General features: G+C 42.8%; 2 protein-coding genes across 2 annotated transcripts in view; one reads left to right on the plus strand and one right to left on the minus strand.

Moving 5' to 3' along the window:
* Nucleotides 1-4,273, minus strand: part of LOC131890616 (hemicentin-2-like) — a 7,344-nt gene extending 3,071 nt beyond the window's left edge. Inside the window, exons 1-3 of the mRNA XM_059240011.1 lie at nucleotides 3,105-4,273; nucleotides 1,640-2,854; nucleotides 913-1,168 (exon numbers count right to left, since the gene is read on the minus strand). Coding sequence (XP_059095994.1) covers nucleotides 913-1,168; nucleotides 1,640-2,854; nucleotides 3,105-3,743 — 2,110 coding nt within the window. The 5' untranslated portion in view covers nucleotides 3,744-4,273. The remainder of the gene's footprint in view (nucleotides 1-912; nucleotides 1,169-1,639; nucleotides 2,855-3,104) is intronic.
* LOC131891167 (cilia- and flagella-associated protein 44-like) overlaps nucleotides 1-17,645 on the plus strand; it is a 22,865-nt gene extending 5,220 nt beyond the window's left edge. The window contains exons 4-17 of the mRNA XM_059240692.1: nucleotides 11,361-11,579; nucleotides 11,639-11,752; nucleotides 11,839-12,115; nucleotides 12,200-12,382; nucleotides 12,553-12,747; nucleotides 12,861-13,048; nucleotides 13,141-13,296; nucleotides 13,801-14,044; nucleotides 14,136-14,464; nucleotides 14,547-14,685; nucleotides 14,756-15,015; nucleotides 15,091-15,316; nucleotides 16,554-16,694; nucleotides 17,063-17,645. Coding sequence (XP_059096675.1) covers nucleotides 11,361-11,579; nucleotides 11,639-11,752; nucleotides 11,839-12,115; nucleotides 12,200-12,382; nucleotides 12,553-12,747; nucleotides 12,861-13,048; nucleotides 13,141-13,296; nucleotides 13,801-14,044; nucleotides 14,136-14,464; nucleotides 14,547-14,685; nucleotides 14,756-15,015; nucleotides 15,091-15,316; nucleotides 16,554-16,694; nucleotides 17,063-17,392 — 3,001 coding nt within the window. The 3' untranslated portion in view covers nucleotides 17,393-17,645. The remainder of the gene's footprint in view (nucleotides 1-11,360; nucleotides 11,580-11,638; nucleotides 11,753-11,838; nucleotides 12,116-12,199; nucleotides 12,383-12,552; nucleotides 12,748-12,860; nucleotides 13,049-13,140; nucleotides 13,297-13,800; nucleotides 14,045-14,135; nucleotides 14,465-14,546; nucleotides 14,686-14,755; nucleotides 15,016-15,090; nucleotides 15,317-16,553; nucleotides 16,695-17,062) is intronic.
* Nucleotides 17,646-18,294: the final 649 nt, after the last annotated feature.

Consider the following 18,294-nt stretch of genomic DNA (forward strand, 5'->3'; position numbering starts at 1 on the left):
ATCCTATAGCTTTGGAACATGTTCTTCAACTGTATGTGTGCCGTGGTCGCATAAGCAGCAATTCAAATGAAAAAAATATGGATGACTTATTTCGTTTGACAGTAAGGGCTCTTAAAGTCACTTTTTAGCAGCCACGAACAAACACCAAACCCACCACCACGAGGTCGAAAAGCGTTCATTCTTCAATAAAATGGCACCGTCGAGATTGCGTGTATGAAACCGCTCAATCTTTTGGCGGGTTTTCCCGTTATTGCAAACGACGTAGGTTCGGCTCCTAGAAGTTTCAGTTGTTGTGGAATGCATGCATATCGTATTTCTATAAATGTGTGTGTGAGACGGTGGCGTTTTTTTGTCTAGATTGACAAGAATAGCGCCTGGCTGGAGGCAGTCTCTTATTTTATGCCTTGCGAGCTTGCTTGGGGCACTTTTCCTTGATTTTGTTATCGTTCATCACATGTTCTGATTTAGGGTAATATTCTTCGAGTTTCCAAGGCAAAACAACTGAGAAAGCCTTCAGGTTCAGAAGGAGGCTCGAAGTTTGGCTACCCTCCGGTTAAATGTCCTATTTCCTTTGTGCACTCTTTTGTTACGAGACCTTCTCCACTGTTTTCTCTAGTACATTTTGAGGGGCTTTTTCGGAACCAAGAATTATGTGCACCTAAGCAAAACTAAACCCTTCAGACAGGCTGCGAATTCCCCCACGTCTGCCATTATCCACTGCATTCAAGATTCAAATAATCTTAGCTTAATGTGAGTAGCAAAGCGAACAAATTTAGGTTCCTCATGTACAGTATGCACTGTATATGCAAAATGCTGATACGGACAGTGTATTAGTATCCATGTATCCAATTTTCTAACCCTGGTCATGTGAATGAGTGAGCTTTGAAGTTCAAGGATCGAGTGGTTACTTACCAGTGATGGGTTTCAAATTGCGAAGGAACTTGGGTGCGATGTGGACCTCGATATTGGCACTAGCTTCTTTGATGTCCACCTCAGCCGCGATACCCACTTGGTTGAAGGGCTTGCAAGTGTAATTTCCTGCCGAGTGGGCCTTGGCTTCTTTGATTCCAATCAGGAATCCTTCCTGTCCTTTGATTTCTTGTCCATTATGGTACCATTTCACTCGATCGGCTGATGGAAAACCAGGATCCACGGGAACGCAACTCAACTGGAACAAATGAACGTGAGGTAAATAACGAGATTAAAGGACGATAGATTCCCGTAACGTCAGGAGCGACTGCTGGGTGTCTGTCTTGTCATTAGAGATAAACATGACTTGTTCGAAACTTTAAATTTAGCTCCAACAGAGATTCCAATATGTCAATCAAAAAGTCCATGTGAGAGTGTTTCACTCACAAAGGCTCACAGGAATTGGATCCACTTAAATAAGTTTATTCTCGAGATCACGACTCGTCATTGAGCTGTAACGTTCCGGAACTTTGACTCGAATTAACGAAAGCGTGCATGCGTACACATTCCAAGTGCATAACCTGAAAATGCACATTTCGGCGGTGCTCGCTGCATTTGTGCCGCATGTGATCACGTTTCCGGAGAATAATTCGACCTTTGAGAGCATTGTGAGCGAAGCCATCCAATTACAAGGGAAAGAAACCCTGCCTACCCTCATATAAGTACTTACTTGAAATGGACGTCCTTTAATCACAATAGAGGGCTTTTGAGTCATTCGTGCTCCAGTTGGAGGATACATGACTTGGAGTTGCCGAGCCGAGGACATTCCACCCCAACCCGCACGATTTCGTCCACGACAGGAGTAGTTCCCGTGGAAAGTGCGTCGAACATTGACCAGAATGATCTTGGAAGGATCCATTTGACACTTGGTGTTGTCGGCTGTTTCGATCACTTCATTGGTTTCGTTGACAAAACACTCCAAAGGCCTCTCCACATGCTTGAGTAGCTCGCCATCCAAATACCATTTCACGGCGAGAAATTGTTCACCCCGTTCGGATTGGCATTTCAACGTGACGTTGGCGTTTAAGAGCTCACTTACAGGGTGATCTGGCTCTACTGTCAGCACAACTTGTGGCTTTTCCTCGACTAGAACTGTGGCTTGTTCCACTCGTTTGGAATGGCCAATTTCGTTCCGAGCCGAGCAACTGTAAGATCCTTGGGCACTTTTGTCCACTTCCGTGATTTTGAGCACTGAATTATCTTCACTTTCATGTGCGAAACCCCGAAGTTCATAGTCAATGGGCTCGCCGTTCAAGAACCAGGTCACTTTAGTTCCTAACATAGGATTGGCATGATATCTACATACGAGTGAGATCTCCTCTCCATGGACAGACTCGAGCAGATTGACAGAGGATCGGCTCTCAATTTCCGGTGCAAATTTGACATTAATCGTGGTGTCTTGCTTTAGATGCAAGCCCTTCTTGTCGTCCAGAACGCTGTTGGAGGCAAAGCACGATAAGCTCGTTAGTTTGCGCTCTGCTGGAAAAGAGAGTCGATTCAGCGTCTCAAAGGTTTGACCCGTTTGTGAGATCTCCTCGTGCATATCATTAAGATCCAGTTCTGGCTCCGAGTTCCAGTAAATGTATGCCGCGGGTTTGGCACCCCGGGCGATGCAAGTGACGGTGACCCGGCCACCTTCCACGATTGGCCCTGTGGGAGGCACCATGGTGAGGGTCTCGGGTGCCAAATTCATATCGACAACCACCGATGTCCTCATGGCTTGATCCAAGGCCGAACTGTTCGCTGAGCACACAAGCCTCCGACCTTGATTGAAGCGGTTCAGCATAACATTGATTTCGCTCTTTGCATTTCCCGTCCCGTTCTCGTGTTCCACGCGCCAATGCCAAGAATTGGAGATCTCTTGGGTGCCATTCCACCAGGTCACCTGGAAAAAATGTGGAACAATCAGGCCGTTGGATCGTAAACTGGTCAGATAAAGAAGTCAGGGAGAAAAGACTCTTGAGTACCACTTTGACATGCATGGCCATAAATTAACAAGCCCATGAGAGCAACTTGGGTCTCTTCTGCATATGGTCCTGTGAGACACATGGAACGGACATAGGACTTAAGTACTCTCTTAGGTTGTCCTGACAACATGCGGCCCATGGAAAAGCAGCTAGACTATCAATATTTACCTCTGGGATTGGCCTGCCTCCCCCGGCACTACATCTCAAGACCAATAGTGAGCCTTCGTTGTAAGGCCCTATCACAGTGTGCTCATCCACGTTGGTCCCATTCTCCAAGGCGATGGCAAGAAACTTTGGCTTGCCCAACACCTTCAATCGGGTCACTTGAGGGGTCAAACAGGTGTCGTTGAACCACGGACCGTCCACCTCATACGTAATCTCACAACTATAAAAGGCCTCATCCTGCAATTGGGTCGGGTAGAGGCTCACTCGCATGGCATGTCGTTTGGCATTGTACACATGCCGAGCTCGGTTCTCCCAACTCCCTTCAGACTTTGCATTGCCAGAATGGTGTCTATAGACATATACCCGCTCATTGACATTCCCTGGCAAGTGACGGTACCACTCAATACTGTAAAAGTTCCCGCACTCGTGGAGCTTGACCTTGCATCGAAGATCAACGGATATTCCAGTCACGGCTGTAATGTTCAAAGGTGGACTTCTCTGCAATTGCTGGATGACCGGGTGACGATGCTCTGAATACGCGTTGTTCGCGGCATTGGTGGCTGGGGACAAGTTCAGCAGAAGGAGCAGACAAGCCAAAGCCAGTGAGCAAGATGACAATAGCAAATTGGGAAGGGATGTCATGGCGAATGGGTGGTTGGTTGGTTTTTTTTCCTTACAACCCAAAAACTGGGTTTCAGCCTTTGAAAGGTGGAAGTCTACCACCAGAGTCTTTTGTTCCCCAAGGATTGAATCTTCCTCTTTCTAAGCTCCTCTTTCATCCTTCAATGAGTTATTGTTGACTTTGCTTGTTCTACTTCTCCGTTAAGCATTGACGAGGATAGCCACAGAGTCATAGACGGCGATGATGATGAAAAAGAAGAAGTCGAGCTTCCACTGATATTTTCCGACCATATAGTTAGAGTTTCAAATAAGAGTTTCAAACGAATGCATTAAGCAGGCAGCTAGCTTGCTTCATGACCTCTCAAAAGAGAAGAGTGGTGGATGAAGAAGACAAACTTAATCTCAGGAGACGAAGAAAACACCAATCACCATCACACCATGAGAGAGGCTTACTTCATTGGGACCTTTGAAACCATTGCACCTCGAGAAATGCCTCTTTCGCCTTTCTTCAATACAGAAGTAGGCAGATCATGGTCACTATTGGCGCCGATAGGGTTAGAAACGAATCAAGTGATTGGGCCAAGTCTCATGAGTTAACTACTCGGCTCTTCATCAGGCTCATGAACTCCCGAGTCTCTCGCCAATGCAGCACACCAATGAACCGCGCTTTGCCGGGTGGCCCTCCGTTGTTCCACCGCAGTTGTGGAACAAGAAGACTGAGAAGAAACCTTCCGGAGAGGGAAATGCCATGAGCTTTCGGAGCTCTGCTCATGAGGAGTAGGGAAGGCTGAGAGCGGTTGTCGAGTATGTTGTAATGTGCCGTCGTTGTCAAAGAGGCCCTTCACATATTGTACAGTCAGTTGTCGGTCTGCTCTTTCTTCTCGCCCGTATCGTACTTCTTTTCTTTCTCGTCTTCCTCTAGCGCTCTTTTTGTTCCATGAGCCTCATGATGAATTTGGGTCTTGTGCAAAGTGCAGGGAGGACCATTTCTTTCTCTTACATGCATTGGACGGTGGTTGGTTTCATTTACATGAAACCTAGACTGGCCATTGTTGTACCAGGGCACCAACCATCAACCACCAAATCCAACTAGAGTATTCATGATCCATGGCCTCGCGTTTCGATGAATCGGACCGACTTGATAACCTTCTGAGATAATTCGAGAAAAGGGCGATTTTGCCAAACTTGTCTTCAGGCTTGAAATGACTTGCGAGTCACAGGGGTATTCCGCCCAATAAATAAAAAAAGCGATTACATCTGATCTTGTGACAGAGGTAGCCTCAATTGCTAAGCACGAAATAAACTCACTTGTTATCGACCATATAAGTTGCCAAGCATTAAGCCTTCACCATAACTCAGTTGTTATCGTTCGTAGGGATATCAGGTTGAGCACCGTTGAAAGACACATTCAAACCGGTTTTCGAGGATCCTTTAGCCGAGCCATGTTCTGTGACTATTTACCGTGAGAAGTAATGGAAAAGAAGCAGCTGACATCAGATTCTATGGAGCAAAACTATAGACCAACCTACACCACGCATATTTTTAAATTGTTCCTATTTGTAGGCTTCTCCAAGCAAACAGTACTTTGATATTGAGCCGAGATATTAGTACGGTCACGGACTTCTAGAAATATGGACTGCTAACGAGCTTCCCGGCAAATCGGCCTGCTCTTGGTCATAGCCACTCTGAGCCACTTTTCGAATTAAAGTAGTAAAATAAGATCTCAAATAATGAAGTAGATCTCTTCAATTAACGGTACGTCAATTTTGTATCATTTACATGCAAAGTCGATCGTTTCAAAGTTATGTTGTCAAAAGCTTATGCAGCTGACCAAGAGCAGGCAGAAAATTCAAATTTTATGTAGTGTTTACTACATAACTTTGAACATGTCTCCTGAGTTCCGTAAGCATAGGTTTAGGCTCAATCTTGGCTGATTTCATCTATTCAACATGATCTTGTGGTCGTATGAAGTGCTTATTTGGAATAAGATGAGCGGTTTAGGAGATAGGATATTTTTGCTTCCGTTTGCAGTCCATATTTCTAGAAGTCCGTGGTACGGTGCACCAAAAAGGACATTTTTTGAGTTTCGTAACGCAGCTTTATCATACAGTTGAAAATTGAATTGAATCTCGGGGCGAATTGCTGTCAGGTTTGTCTAGTATCTCCCTTCAAAAAATGCCCAAAATCTGGGTGTCGCAATTACATTTTTCCTTGAATTTCCGTTACTTCACATGGTGCTATCTGAGCATGCTAAATCCATTTAACAACTGACCTAGAAAGAAGAACCCGAGCAAAATTGCTATATTTGTAATATTTTGGCACTTGAACACATTTAGATATCCTGCTAAGAGTTTAAATATGAAGTCACTGAAGCCTTGTAAGAGAGTTACGAAAGAATCATGATTTCTGAAGCAAATCTTATTGCCAAACTTTGTCTTTTGACACAAGTGCATCATTCAATCCTTTTTAGGCAGCAAAAGTTTTATTCATCCAATATACTTGATGATCTTAATTGCATTGAAAAATGATTACTGCAATTGTGTTTGAAAGAATCGCGTTTTAACAGTCTCTTAAAGAACCGCATTGGATTGCAAGTACATAGCGTAATTAAGAGTGGAACAAGTCGAGTAAGATAAGATCTTAATGCATTGGATTAAGTTGTTCCGGTCGACTCCTTCTCTTGTACTGGTATTATTTTTCCATCGAATCCCAGCAATCGGTCCTTTCTCACGCGACCTCAAGGCGGCCAATTTAACATCTATGACTTAGCGATAGCAAACAACTTTGATGTGTTGGTTGACAAAATAGTCCAAAAGTGAGTACATTAATGGAACCGGTGAACTCAAGAAGATCAAGCAAGAATTAATCCCTGATTAAGATGTCCGAGCTGTCGAGTTGTATACGAGGTTGTACAAAACCGCACGTAACCATGGGTAGAAATGGGTGATATCTTACTCATCTTAATTGCATCAAGCGGGTTAATACCCTCTTCGACCTCAGAGGCCCTCCTCTCTCCAATGTACTAATAGATTCGTGAATGGATCCACAACAAAAAGGCAACCATAAGTAACTAAAAATGGGCTCGGAAATCGAAATCGAAACTACTCAAAGGGACAATGGAGCTTGTTCTAGTTTCCTGGACACTCACAACATCCATAAAGAAGAAAAAAGATTTTTCTGGTTCTGCTTAGGATGGAAAATTCACCTCTTTCTGAAGAATCAATTTGCAACGTACGAACGCTTTGATATATTTTCTTGAAACCTAGCTCCACTTAAATGTTCATCAACACGAAATAGACATCATGATGAAAAAGAAGCGGAAGTCTTTTGCATATCCAAGAAAATCATGAATCTCGGATTCAGCAAATTGGAATTAGCGTTTGCTCATTTTGAGCCCTTGATCATCGCGTTTGAGATAGCGTCAGAAACTAACTGAATCTTTTGATGTTTAACGATGGTATATGAGGGGCCTTCATCTTTAGGCATCAAGTTACACGAGAGAGTGTTGAAATTATACTTGTTGGTAATACATTTTGCTTTTCGACCAATTTTTTTTTGTTTATTGTGTATGCCACTCAGACCACCCAAAGAATGGAAACAGAGTATTGGCCATGAACATAGAATAAAATGGAGAATAAAAAGGAGACGGTGTAGCGCAGTTGGTTAACGCGCGGCCGAGCTATACTCGGGTTCATGGGTTCGGTCCCAGGTCTCCCCACCAAACACCCCACCCACCCCATGTACTCTAGTCGATCATCGCCTCGAACGGCACTCCAGGAACCCAGAGTGGGAGAACAAGACATTAATCAAAATAAATGTAACGATCCCATGAGGAAAAACATTCTCGCAATAAAAAAAAAATGATGCATAGAATTTCAATGAAGTGCAGGCCTTCACTCATTGTGAGTGATAGGAGATTCCACACAAGACAAGTTCGGACGAAAAACGATTTTTTGGCGTACGTTTTCACAAGGGGGAGCTGCAACAATCTCTGACCTGCCCCTCTAGTAAGCGACTATTAACTTAAGGTATAACTTATAAGCTTTTAGGAAAGTTGATTTAAAAGTTTCGGGGAGGCGAATCAAAATGGGGATATGCCTTGAATTATGGAATTGCACTATCTACTACGTTGTTCTTCCTTCTATTTTGATTGTGATAAAGTAAACTAAAGTAATTTTACGAAAAATATTTACTTCCAGTGTTTTTACCCCTGAGGGTACGGGACAAAAGTATTGAAATAGAAACCTGCCAAGGAAAAACCATAGTGCTTTAACTTTACACGTTGTTGCATATTACGAAATGACTCAAACAGGCAAAAAACGTAATGATAAAAATAAGGACAGTCCCAAACTCTTCAGAGTAAGGTTTCGGCCAAAATTGGTGCTCACTTGGATGATAACTTCCTCAAGAATATACTGAAGAGCTAAATGGTCTTCTCTTCTGTCGGACGATAACTCGGAGAGGTAGTCACCAATTGGTTTCCCAATTGGAACGGATCTCTCTCTTATTTAGGCTCCATCCGTAGCTTCACAGGAAAAGGTGGTGTTACGTACTCAAGGACCCAGGACCCTCGTAAATGGCAGTAAGTCTTTCTCTCTTTCAATGATCGTAAAAGCTGGACAATGGAAGCAGATTCAGGTAATTTGGAACTGTTCCAACGCCGAAAAGAAAGAGAGGTTCCAAATGTGGGATGGCCCATGATGGTCCTTGAGCGTTGCTTCTCTTTCTCTATCCTCCTCCTCCTCCTCCTCCTCCTCCTTCTTCTTCTTCTTCTTCTTCTTCTTCTTCTTCTTCCACTCCTCCTCTTTCCCCTCTCCATGCTGTAAACACTTGGACAGCAATTCCAAATAAGGTTCTTCTTCGATCTTGGCCCACCAATTCATTGATAACCAACGAGGCCCTAACTCTTTTAGCTTGTCATCACCTTTAACAATTCTTCGCTCCCAAAGTCAAACCTAAGCAGTCTCGACATGAGTTGCTAAATTGAAGGAATCCGAACCTATGGTTACAGTGTTGGCTTCATACGCATTGCCTGAAGCTGATAGCTGGAGCTCGAGTTTTGAGCAAAGCCAATAACGGAGTTGGTCCGTATGTTCATGTCTGTGATCATGACGCAAATGGGCTCTTGGTCAATTAAGACTTAGGCGGAACTGAAGGAGCTTTCTTCGTATAGAAGATGAAGGCCCCCCCAAATCGTTACTCTTCCTTTTTATGTTACTCTCAACACCAAAGGGAATAGAAGCTTTTAACATCGTAGAAAAAGACAATTTTCATGTGATGTTGAAGGGCAAAGTCAAGCAGATCCTAGGCCACCAAAACTCACTTGAGATCCGATCGGGATGAAAAAACAAGAAAGGACAAGATTAATTTGCCAGATTGACGTTCTTTCTGACATATGCTGTCCATGGGAGCACTTTTTATTTAAGCATGTCGGTCGATTCCGCAAGCACATCCATTGGAAGAAAACCGATCCAAGCGAGCGCACGTCTTTCGTCGGCCATTATTATGGCACAAAAAGTGTTTTAATCAACCGAGTTCCATTGACCACATCTGAAAGGATCCTGCTAATTGGAATGTTTTTTGGTGCGGAAAGTGAGGGCGAGCAGGATTGCCAAGCAGGCGGCCAGATCACCAAAAAGCGAAAGTAGAACCAAAGATCACGGCCAAAAAATATCCACGCATTGAGGAACCCTACGATTGGAAAGGGAAAATGGATGTTTTGGCCACATTAACATCCAAAGCAAGAGGCCAAAATACAACGGGCGCACAGCGTTAGAAATGACAAAAAATATTTGGCACTTCCAATTAGATCGCGGTCCAAAGCCATAACAGGATGCTCTCAAAGCATGTTCCATTTTCCGTTCCAAACGGAACAATCTCAAACAATCCATGAAAAGCTTCCGTAATACCACAACAACATAACAACAACACATTCATCTTCGTTTTAAAGTTGTATTCCCTCCTGACTTCTCGCTTTAAGGAGTACTTATCTCTGTCTGCTATGTGAGAACATCACAGAATATGCCTTGTCATTGGAGCTCTCAAAGCATTACCATGACTGAGTTGGACTTCCTTGAAGAAAAAAAAACTTCTGTGCTCACTAGAAATGTACAATTGGGAACGTAACTCAAGGCATTTGAGCTCGTCCTTCTTTTCCATAAGATACACCCCCCTCCATTTGTTTGACATCTTATTCCATCCTGTTTAGAAGTCTGAGTCCTCAAAACTCGGAGGCATCTTGTTAGAAAACAGTCGTCGTAGTGAGCAAATTTGATGCTCGCTGGTAAGGTTGCATGCATCCAAGCATGGGACCAACTTTTTTGAAGCCCTTGTTTGAAAAGTTGAGAATATCTCAAACTGATATGAAATCCTGAACATTGGCCTCTTTCTCACCTTGGGTTTTTAAAGGGTATAAAGTGCTGCCACTTGACAGTTAACCACGTACCACATTCTTCCCGGGTCCTTTCCGAGTAGGAGTTGTTATTTCTAGGCAAGAGCCATTAATCAAGTTTATTGGCTTTCTTGCGTCTAAGTCCGTGGCATTGTCGCGGTTCCATGTTGTCTCAAATTTTCCACGATCCCAATCAATTGGTTCCATGCCCAAAGTACTCTTCCCTAACGAGTCTGTTCACTAGAAAACAGAAGTCGCTGCCTGAATGGATTGGATTTATAAACCAAACATGGCCTATCGTGTGCAGACAAATGAGGCGGAAAAAGGCCAAGAAATTGGAGAGCCTTGTGGGACTCTTGTTTATGCTTTTCCATTGTACTTTATTTACCCAATCCATCCTCGAGTTCTTTTCAAAAACCTGTAATTGAGAAGGGGGCTGGCATGCATAGTCGAATGTGCACTAACTCGCTCTCTCCAGTCAAAGGCCCACCTGGTGGAGCAAGTAAGTTTTTTTGATCCGACAATCAGGTTCTTGCATGCATTCCAAATCTGATAGCTAGTCTGAAGTACTGCCACCAGTTCTACCAATTCCAAAAGGTGCAGTAGGAAGAAATTCGACACCAATAACAGCAAACCTTTCTTTAAGTATAAAAGCCATATTTTTTTTTTGTGGAATGCCAACCAATGTTGTCGTTTCTTCCATTGAAAATCAGCATTTATTCGTTTTCAATACCCCAAGAATAAAATGAGTTTTGGACTGAAAGGCCACCATTTCTTTTCATAAGACCCGGTGCGGATCAAGAATGTATGTAGAGTAAGGTCACACTTTCCACAAGGGTCTTTTCTCGGGTCATGATCAAATGCGCTTGGCCATCACAGCAATGACCGACCGAAATGTATTCACGACAAGGAACATGAACAAGAAGGTTACTTTATTTGGAGTCCCCAAGGACCATGGAACTGACACCGGTCTACAAAAGGAACAGCCTTCGCCAGACATGAATTATGTTGTCGAACCAAACCCTCGAGCTGGAATGTTATACCCAAAATTACACCTGGGCCAACCATAGCGCAAGAATACTCGTTGGAAGAAATAACTCAAATTCTCCCCGATGTCTCGACTTTTGTACATGGTCTGACATTATCCTGATTTGTATGACACCAACACTCCTCCTCTTAGCTTTGTTGAGGACATGTCAAAGAGAGAAAATGGTATATATAGAATCGCCAGTTTCATTATTTTCCAGGAATGAGCAATTGCCGGAGCGGTTCCAGTTTCCGTTGAGTGAGTTCCAGTTGACTGATTTTACTTACACGGAGATTGAAGCCGAGAACCGCGCTGTTTTGGATGAAATTCGCGAACAGTCACTCATGGAACAAGAAGGTAATGAACGGATTCTCCAGAGGATTAAAACGGCATTTCTTGATGACATTGCACAACCCAGACGAATCGTAAAAGGAATCAGGTGAGCTCGGGCTTTGGAGTCCCCAAGTTTTTTTTCCAATTGACGTTATTTTGGTTTAGGGAGAATATTGAGTTGAAATCATTTCGAATCGTCAAGGATGACAACATCTCTCTGGAGACGGATATGTTCTCGAGATTGGTCCAAGATAGGTCCAAGGGGAAATTGGACTCTAGGTAAGACGAATCGATCATGGAGAGCAACGCTAATCGAAGCGTTTGTTAATGATTTTGTTGTTGTCATTCGCATTGGGATCTCTCAGATCAACCACCTTAACCACTGAGGATTATCAACCCTCCTCAGTCTCATCAGGCTCAACCGATGAAATGGATGACGATAACGACAGTGACGTGGAACTCAACTCTGAAGAGCAAGCTCTTATACAATGTTCCAACTCACCAACACAATTAATGGTCTCAATGAACGCCTTCAACACTCTTAAGCAGCCATTGGACCGCAAACTTTTGGATGGAAGGATCCTAAAAGCATTACAGAGACAAGAGGAGAGACAAAACAAAAAGAAGGCCAGACTCAAGCATGTTCGTCAAAGATTTCTCTCACAAAGAACAAAAAGATTTTGTCAGTGTTCCCCTCGAAACAAAAGCGTCTCTTTTCATTTCCAGTGGGAGGAATTATTAGCTCGTAAACCCTTGGATGACCCAGACCATCCTGACCAAGTCCAAGAAATCAAGGAGGCCCATCCAAACTTGGGCCAATTTATACGAAAGACCAGTCCATTATACGAAGATGAGCACCCCGTCAAAGAGGATGCACAAAGGAAGAGAATCGTCACTTTACTGATGAAGGTACCCTCATCAATGCGTTCATACCGAATTGAGTCCTTGGCAAAGAGCATCAACACTTTCTGTCAGTACCTTATTTCAATCGGAGAGCTAATCTAACACAGTCCCCAATTCAATCCACATTGTCGGGTACGTACTACGTACAAGCGCTTATTTTGGGCTCTGATTTGTAGATCCGGGAAATCAAAGAGAACTTCAATGCCCGCGTTGCAAAGATAAAGGAGAGAAAATCAAAGCTCATCCAACAGTTCGAAACATTGAAAGAGGAGTTGATTGAAATTCAAGAGAAATTGGTGCCAAGGAGAAGACAGCCTTTTCCCCGAGTCCCACAACTGAGACACGAAGAGATCGAAAGAGACCCTTTTCAGGTGAAGATTTGTTCAGAAATAGACCAAATACGGCACAAACGTCAGGAGGAAGTATATAATCTTGACACATATAAGTATTCACTCGAAATAAGCTATTTTTACGGTTGCAATAGATTGACGAGGTGGAAATTTTGGCCATCAAGGCCGAGCTTGTACGTGATGAAGAATCCAGGATCGACCAAGGTGTTCAAAACTCGACAACCTCGTCCAAGGGTGGTTCCAAGTCCAAGCTCGAGCGTCGAGGATCCATCCTACCATTAGGAGGGATTGGCGCGATTTCTAGTGCCAAATCATTAGCTAAGTAAGACATATTTCCTCCTTTCGGACTAGATCCCTACCTCAGCCGCAACATTCATGTCATAGTCAAAAATCCATTCGCTGTAAATTGCGCAGGCTGGTTTCGGAAAAGGAAGTGAAAATGTCAAGCTTGACAGAGATGGCTCAAGACGACATTCGCGAAGATGACGAAGAGGGTGATGAAAATTGTCAGGATCTCTCTTGGAACATGTCAAAAGAGGAAGAGGAGATTCAATACATTTTGGAACAGAGGTAATTACGCAGTCAAACTTTGAACATCGTTTCAACTTCAATCAAGGACGGTCTTCTTTGTCGTCCCCTTTCAACTCAAAAACATGAGTTTCGATTTCGAAGGCTGAATAATACAATGATTATTGGTCTTGTTTCTCTTTTGATGAAATAGAACGAAGTATGGTTGCACCCTTGGTTAACGAAGAACCTTCATGTTCAAGGCATAATTAGCATCAGTTTAGATGCAGAGGGCTCATATATGTAGGATACCATTGAGTGCGTTATTACACCGTCAAGATCTTAATAATTCACATCGAAGTGACCATGCTCTTTGTTTCATGATTTTTGAAATACTTAAACTGTACACCTCATTTTCATGGTCTTTTCATTATCTCTATTCTTTCACGTTGAGACAGAGGCCTTGGTTCTTAAGACTTCAGATCAGAAAGATGAATGATATACAATTTTGTCACTTTAAGTTTCCACAACTCAAATATTTTACTTTTCCATTTCGCCGATATTCAGATGGGTTTTCCATCAGGACCAACTGATCGCCAAGATGAATTCCCTGATTGATCGATTTGACGAGGAGCTCCTTGAATTAATTTCTTCCAAGAAGAAGATTGATGTTCAAGTGAAATATGCGGAAATTGTGGCCATCTCAATGTATGAGGAACTTCAAATAATCACATCTTCCGAGAAAGAGGAAAATACATTACTCGAAAACGTGGAAAAAGTCCAGAAGGCATTGGATTTGAATGCTGCCAAAGTAATACTGCATCTTTTCAAGTTACTAATTTCCTCCAGATTTGCACCATCAGATCTCTTCCTCTCTTAATAAAAGTACATATTTCACCCAGATCAACTCCAAAGAACTTGAATTGGATCAGATCCGACAAAACCTCGACAAATATGTGGAACTGCTGAAGCTTATCTACGACAAAGTTACTTACGAGCTCTCCGACAATCGTCACGTGGAGCACTTGACCAAATTGTTCCACGTCAAGGCCAAATATCTCAAGCTCCCCAAAGACAAAGATGAGCGCTATCTTTGTCCCAACTCGAATGAAGAAGTGGAAATGATCAAACCCGATCTGTTTAGAGAGGAGTCAATTACCGAGGACCAAACTCATCCTCATAACTTGGACCCCAAGGCTTTGGAGTTTGTTCTGGACATGAGAAGGCGTAGGTACGTGCACACGTGCCCCAAGTATACTATGACAATCTCTTATGTCAATAGTTGGCTAGACTCAAACCTGTGTCTTTCCCAGGGATTTGGTTGAATCGGCCATCAGAAGCCAAGAGAAAGTCATGAAAAAGATGGAGACAACCTTATCGAGGTTGCAATCGAGGCAGAATTACAAGAACACCATGTTCCAAGAGGGCAAATCTACACTTCACTCATTCCGGGTTAGTCCTCAGAACGAACGGGGGGACCAAATTTCCCCTCTCGTGATTCTCAAAAAGGCGATCATTGCAGACTCGTAAGCAAGCCCAAATCAACCAACTGAAGGTGGTCGTGGGATTGAGAAAAAGCCAATTGATTCTTCCCCAAGATGAGTACGATCAAGCCAACTCACCCTCAGCTGTCATGGTCTCAGGCCCTGCGGATCATCCCTCCGGCAACCCTGAGGAAAAAAGCGATGCTTTACTGGTGTATCCATGGCAACATTGGCAACAGCTTCAATCTAAGAGTGAGGAGCTCAAATTGGAACGAGGCTCCTTTAAAAAGAAATTCAAGTGAAGAACCGCGGGATAACATTCAAATTCGGTGGAACCATGATTATATTATTGCCATCTCTTTTTGATCCGTAGGGAGGAAAAGCAGGAGTACCTCAACCTTCAAGAGGAATGCAAAACCTTGGCCAAGCAAATCCAATTATTGAACACTCAGTGCTCGGCAGAAATGGCCAAGAGATTTGGAACCGGGATCTCCATGGAGGATATTGAAGAGTTTTCAACCAATCGCACATTGGAGGAGATGCGAGAAGGTGCCAAGAGACAAGAATGGGGACGATATCGAGAAATTGAACAAGAACAGGTTTGTTTCCTACACAAAGATGAACGATCGAGTGAGGATAATTCTTTCGTAAAGGATCTTGTCCCTTTGATGGAATTCAGGAGATGACGAACAAACAATGGCATCCTAGCACTGCACGTAGTCATGCGAAACACCAATTAAAGATGTCGTGCAATGAGATTCTCCAAGCATTTGCTTTAAAACCAATCTAAAGCGAGTTCCAAGACGTAATGTCGCAAGAATGCTAACGATGAAGTCTAAAATTGATATTGCTTATGAACATCGATACTGAGGGCGATGAGAATAGCATGCTTACAAACGTGGATTTGATACTGACCCCAAATCAAAAAAATTAAAGTTTACCTAACCATTGACATGGACACTGGGTATTCCTGGGTTTGGGTTGCTAGGGTTTGAGGGGTGAAAAAGTTACTTTAGTCTTGGCATTGATTCGCCTGTTTGCCTTCACAATTCACCTGATCTTTAGTTACTATTTCCTCATGATCCTTCAACATGTTAGCGAACTCAAACCTGGAAAAGACCCAACCGACATGTGCTTTTACCAACCTGGTTCATCCAGGTACAAGTAGAAATGAACTTTATTTGATTCCAGCCTTCCAAATCGGTTTCAATTATTCTTGACGAACATAACTTGACCAAACGTGTGTTTTTTTAAAGCACGTACCTTGGAGTTAGGCGCTTGGACGTTAACCGGTATGAAAATACACTCGCCAAAGTGTTGAGCGGATGCTCATTCTGGGTAACCTCTAAGCCTTAACTCAAAGGTATGAGCCTTCAAAAGATCGCCTCAGCAGTAGTGTAATACGTGTAATGCTAATGGGAGAGATGTTTGCTTCAATGTACAAATGATCTATTTCATACGTTCCACTTGCTTTCGTTATAATGACTATCCCTGTAATAGTTAACGTTTGTCACGTTCATCAAAAATCTCATAATAGAAACAGTAAAGCATTATCAGTCTCGCTTGGCAAGTCTCCTAAAATTTGTCACAAGAATCTTGCAATTTCAACGTCGCCATTCATTTATTCTGATATTGACCAAAATGCCCTCCTATGGCTTTGAGGGAGGTCGCCTCAGACCTTCAGTAAAAAGAAAACAAACCATGAATCATATCACATTCAGGCAAGGTATCTAATGTCTCGCCCTCTTCCATGGGACCCATTGGGCAAGACAGGCCCTAAGAGCGCGGCTCCATATCATGTTTACTCATATTCCTATTCACTTCCTCTTGTTCCAGGAGCAGATAAAACGAGACAAGCAAGCGCTAACGGAGGCCATCCGGAATAATACCAAATTAGTGGAGAAGAAGACTCAATTACTGAGGGAACGGACCGAATTAGAGACCCTGAAAGTTTCTAATGAGCAGACGCTGTCCAAGGTTGGTATTGAAAAAAAGAGAAAGAGACAGAGTGGAAGTCGGAAAAAACACTAGCCACCTCAAACAAACCTCTTACGTCTAAGATTATTGCACTAACAATGAGCTCTCAACAACTACAATGGAGGTCTTTTCGGAATAACAACGATGAGCTGACAGTAAACCGGTAATCTTTGCTCAATGTCGTGGACCTATTCATGTGATCAGATGAGGGATCCTATGCTCGTTAGCAAAAAGAATGGTTATACAAATTGGACAGGCGTTTTGTTTTTCACTCAATAATATCGATTCCAGAGCCAGAAATGTCATGAAGAGTGTTTGAGTTGCTTGAAGTATCTTGGCTACTTTCATAAAGTGTTTGTTGTTCCCAGGAATTGAAGTTGGAGCAAAAAGAGGCTGAAGCTTCCGAAGAGTTACGGGATCTTCTTAAGCTCTATCATTCACAGCAAAATGAATTGGGCGAGATGCATCAGAAGTTGGCCCAATTTATGACCAAGGGTGTCCATGTTTCTCGAATCCCATTGTCCCCACCTGATCCAGCGACCAAGAAGAATATTATTGCCACTGCCAAAGTGAAATTGAACCGACAAGGCTCTTCCACCTCATCTAGTGGAGAAACTGATCAAGACCATGATTTATGGGACCCGGACCAAGGGTCTCCCGCTTCTGCTGTTTCCATTGTGGTGGAAAAAGTGGATTAAACATAAATTGTTCCACTCAGACGTTGACAATGCATTGACATTGAATCAATAAAGGTTTTCCATTGCTCCAATGCTGAAACGTATATGAATGAACGGGTCTCAGTCTGAGGTTTAAAACGGAATGGTATAAACGAACAGTGGTTCTCTTTGCACAATGGTTAAGGCTATCTTTCGTTAGCGCATAATCTCAAAATGTATTTCATCGAAAGCAAATCTAAGATAAAATGGAATTCATTAAGTCTTAAACAATGGGATCTTCAACAAGGACAAGGAATGTTTCTGCCTCAACAAACAATAGCTGCAAGCTTAAAACCTTCTCGGTAAGGTTTTTTTTTCTTAGTTGGGGGAAAAATGACTCCATGGTTAAATATGGTAACCAAATGCGTATTTTGTAGTAATTAAAAACAGTTTGCTGATGGTCCAAGAGGATCTTAATTCGTCCTCATCTAAAACCGTTTGGCGTTTAAGTTTCTGGCACGCACTTCCTGAATTTCATCTTAATTTGTTTAGCCGTTTTAATAGGTTTTTCATCAATGCCCTTTTACTGCGGTTATTTTATCAACTGCATTCCCCGAACCTAGACCGTCAAGATAAGACGCACAAGAGCTATATGATCACTAAAGATGTAGGGGTTTTAGCGTGCGTTAGGTCTAAAACCTCCCCCAAGATATCCTCTTCTATGAAGAAGCAATTTGGATGATTGATGTCAAACTTTGCCTGAACCTTGGCCATGATCGAATGTCTTTGATTGAAAAATGTATGCAAAAAACCAAAGCACCTTCAAGATCAAAGTTTTCCGTTTTTTTCATCACGCAACTTTAGCATCTTCTCCATCCCAACCTAGCACCATCTTCTAATAGAAGACAGTTATTACATAGAGTGCATGGATAGAGGCCTGGCCA

Source organism: Tigriopus californicus, chromosome 11 (assembly GCF_007210705.1).
Source record: "Tigriopus californicus strain San Diego chromosome 11, Tcal_SD_v2.1, whole genome shotgun sequence".
Lineage (NCBI taxonomy): Eukaryota > Metazoa > Arthropoda > Copepoda > Harpacticoida > Harpacticidae > Tigriopus > Tigriopus californicus.